The 3,787-nt window shown below is 31.4% G+C and overlaps 1 protein-coding gene across 1 annotated transcript; it reads left to right on the top strand.

Moving 5' to 3' along the window:
• The first annotated feature begins 976 nt into the window (after positions 1 to 976).
• Positions 977 to 2,395, top strand: LOC111675799. The gene is made up of 2 exons (XM_023436640.2): positions 977 to 1,042; positions 1,119 to 2,395. Exons 1-2 carry the CDS (start codon positions 1,019 to 1,021, stop codon positions 2,220 to 2,222), a joined length of 1,128 nt encoding a protein of 375 aa, XP_023292408.2. The 5' UTR covers positions 977 to 1,018; the 3' UTR covers positions 2,223 to 2,395.
• The last annotated feature ends 1,392 nt before the right edge of the window (positions 2,396 to 3,787 follow it).

The raw sequence follows: 3,787 nt of genomic DNA, 5'->3' as shown, positions 1-3,787 counted from the left end.
TATCAATTTAAAACTGTAATATCACCACCCAAAAAACGGAAGCTTAATAAGCACAACGCCAAAATGTTCACCACAAGAATGTATATATTATAAATCTGGAAAAGAAACTAGTTTTTTTATTGTTAACGCTTTAACAAAAATACTATCAATCAGGTAAGTTTACTCGCAGTTTAGTTTTTAACCCCAATATGCATAAAAACATTTTACCTTCCTATGTATATAAACAAATTGACCTAAAGAAATAGATTAAAATAATATGCAAATGATCTTTCTTTTATTGGGCATCTTTAGCGTTATTAACAAACCAGCTAGCGTCATAGTTATTTATACATAGTACATATTCAAATAGGGATATGGGAATTTGTAATAAAACCTAATGTTTGTTATGATTTTATTTTTTATAGTTTTAGTTTATTTCGCATATAAAAAAGAAATAAAACTAAATATTTATTCAAGGTGACAGAAAAGCGAACAAAAAACTATGTTAACTGGTATATTTGTGGTCATCCGTGGATAACAATAGGAGAATGTCTGCTACCACTACTAAAAGAAAGAAAATAAAAACAAAACGAAATTTGATTTAATTTATGCATAGTATTTCATTGGGGAGATTTTGTTAGATAATATGTGTATACAATTTTTTTGTAAAAAAATGCAGTTAAAATTCCGAAAAAATAATCGTAATATTATAAAATTATTAATGGGAGACAAGTTTTGCCTAAATATTTATGAGTGCGTTTGTTCGTATGTTTATTTATATTGGAATATAAAATAAAGTTTTGCAATTCACACAAAATGATTTGAAAATGGTTACATCAACATTATTGGTCATTATCATATACATACATTTGGCTTGGAAGTTTAGTGATAAACTTTGAGGTAGATCAGTTACAGTGATGCTGTTAGTAGTATAGTGAAATTGAAATCATATAAAAGTACTAAGAAGGTTTGGAAATGGCATCAGTTCAACATTTCATTTCATTTAATCAACAAGTTGAGGAATAACAAAACAACCAAAATGAATACATTTTTAACAATTATGGTAAGTATGACATGTTATTAATAAATAAAATGAACTTTAAAGAATTTTATATGTTTCTTTATCTTATTCTTCTTAGTGTTTTGCTTTGGTAGCTACTGCCACAGCCAAGCCTGGCTACAACTATCAACAACCAAAACCAGTTGTTAAACAATCGTTCCGTCCATCAGCCCCAGTTAGTAGCAGTGGCATTTACTCTGTGCAACAGGCTCCTCCATTGACCTCATTCAATGTTCAATCTCAAAGCCAACAGATCAAGCAAAACTTTGTTGCCACTGCACCTGGTCCAGTATCAGCTCCCCAATACACTCCTCAGCCTATTGATTTGCCCGCTCCACCAGCACAATATGCTCAACAACAGTTTGCTACTCCCGCCCAATTATACAGCCCATCTGCTCCACAATTTACCGGCCCAGCTCCTCAATATGTTGCTCCAGTACAACAACCTGCTGTTTATGCTCCTTCAGCTCCCGCTGCTTCTTCATCCCACTACAATTATCAACCCCAACAACAAACCATTGTCTCCAAGGATATTTACATTCACTCTGCTCCTGAGGAAACCGAAGAAATTGGAGGTGATCAAGGCGTCGAAGCTGGCCCTATCCGCAAGAACTACCGCATTGTATTCATCAAGGCCCCAAGCCAAAACTTGAAACTCAATTTGGATGCTCTTAAGCGTGCTCAAGCTTCTAACGAAGAAAAGACTGTCATCTATGTATTGTCCAAGAAACCCGATCTTGCCAACATTCAAAACCAATTGTCTGCTGTACAAACCGAACAAAAGGCCCACAAACCCGAAGTTTACTTCATCAAGTACAAGACTCAAGAAGAAGCCAACCGTGCTCAGCAAGAAATCCAAGCCCAATACGATGCTTTGGGAGGTTCCACACACATTTCCGATGAAGGTATTGCTCCCGTTACCTCCGTCATTGGCGGTGGTCCCGTTAACGTTGGCTCTGTTGGTCCTGTTTTTGGTAGTGGCTCAAGCAATGTTCCCGTATTCTCTAGTGGTTCAGCCAATGGTGGTTCTTTCAGTGGCAGTTCAAACTTTGTACAATCAGCTAGCAACAACCAACAAACTTTTGTGCAACAATCATTCCAAGGTAGCCAAGGTTCCTCATCCACTGTTAGCTTTGGCGTTGAAGCACCCAACAACAAGTACTTGCCTGCTCAAAAGAAATAAGATGGCATTCCTATTATTTCACTAGATAGTGCCATTAGCTATTATATTTTCCTCAACTTTTCTCTTAACAATTCTTGAAATTGTATTTTTTCACATTTAATATCTATCAACTACTTATTTTCTGTAAATATATATAGATATAATTAATTTATTTCAATTAAATTAAAACACAATTTATTAAAATATATGTTTGTAACGAAGTTTATTAATTAATAATTATTAACACTGATATTAGAGAGTTCTAAAAATATAAATATTTTAGTGGGGTCCAGGCTGTAGAACAACTTTTATACCCTCTACTACTATCATTGGTGATAGAAAGTATATATAACTTTGTCATTCCGTGAAAATATTCACCTGAGACTCAACAAAATATATATGTATATTCCTGGTCCATATCAAATTCTGAGTCGATTTAGTTAAGTCCGTCCGACTGTCTGTGTAAAACACGCTTACGTTAAAACGAAGCAATGTAAATTAATAGAATTCAGCCAAAAGATTTACTGCTGTCCTGGGCAGTTTGGTTTTGAAAATATGTAAAATCGGTTAACAATGAAAAATTTTAGGAATCAAAATTAAAAAAAATCTGATAAAAACCTTTTTACATTTTACAATGTAATTTTCACAAAAACTTTGCGTATAATTCCATGAAAATATTAATTCCATAACATATTACCTCTATACATAGAAATGTTACTGAAAATTTTTTTCCAATTGGTCTACATTGGTCATAGTTCCCGCACAAGGTTTTATTTAGAAATATACGCTAACGCATTTAACTTATTGCCCTAAAATTGATATCCATAAAAAATTTTCATCTATGTCTTGCAAACATTTTCCAAGGGAATTTAGATATCTATTTCTCCATTATTTCCAAAAAGTTTTTTTAATAAGCCCACTTTTTTCTCTAAAGAGTTAAAATATAATTTTTAATATATGGGAAAATGAAGGGCCAAATATGGAACAAATTTTATATTGAGTTAAAAAATAATATTTAAAGAAAATTGTATAAGTTAAAAAAAAAAAATTATTAAAAAAATTTATATTTTTTAATAAAATTTTTGTAAATTTTTTGCCTATTGGTGAAAAGTTACACTCATTTGAATAAAACCATGTATGACCAAAATAAAATAACTGTGACTCAAAGTCCGGCACTGAAAATTTGTGTCTGGTGGTGGTACAAATTTATTTAAAATAGGTTTTAAAATTTGGGTCACTTGAAACGAAATGACCTATATATTTCTTTTCACAACCATAATATATCTCTGTGGTTAACACTTTATATTTCATTTTGAAATCATGAAAGAAAATGTCAGAATTGACGAAAATGAAATCTGTTCAAATATCTTGAAATTTATAAAAATTATCACTAACAAAATATGAAAATACTGATGGTAATTTCATTAAGAGACTTTTTAAATACTTTAGGAAGTCAAATATTTTAAAATCTCTCCTAAAAATAAACATTTTATTCAAAAATTATATAAGCTTATAATTTTTTTTTTAAATTAATCCTATTACGCGCCCCAACTTAGTGAAACTAAGCCAAATTGTAGTTATTTAAC

The sequence above is a fragment of the Lucilia cuprina genome, chromosome 4 (assembly GCF_022045245.1).
Source record: "Lucilia cuprina isolate Lc7/37 chromosome 4, ASM2204524v1, whole genome shotgun sequence".
Lineage (NCBI taxonomy): Eukaryota > Metazoa > Arthropoda > Insecta > Diptera > Calliphoridae > Lucilia > Lucilia cuprina.
This window is presented reverse-complemented; position numbering and strand designations above follow the sequence as displayed.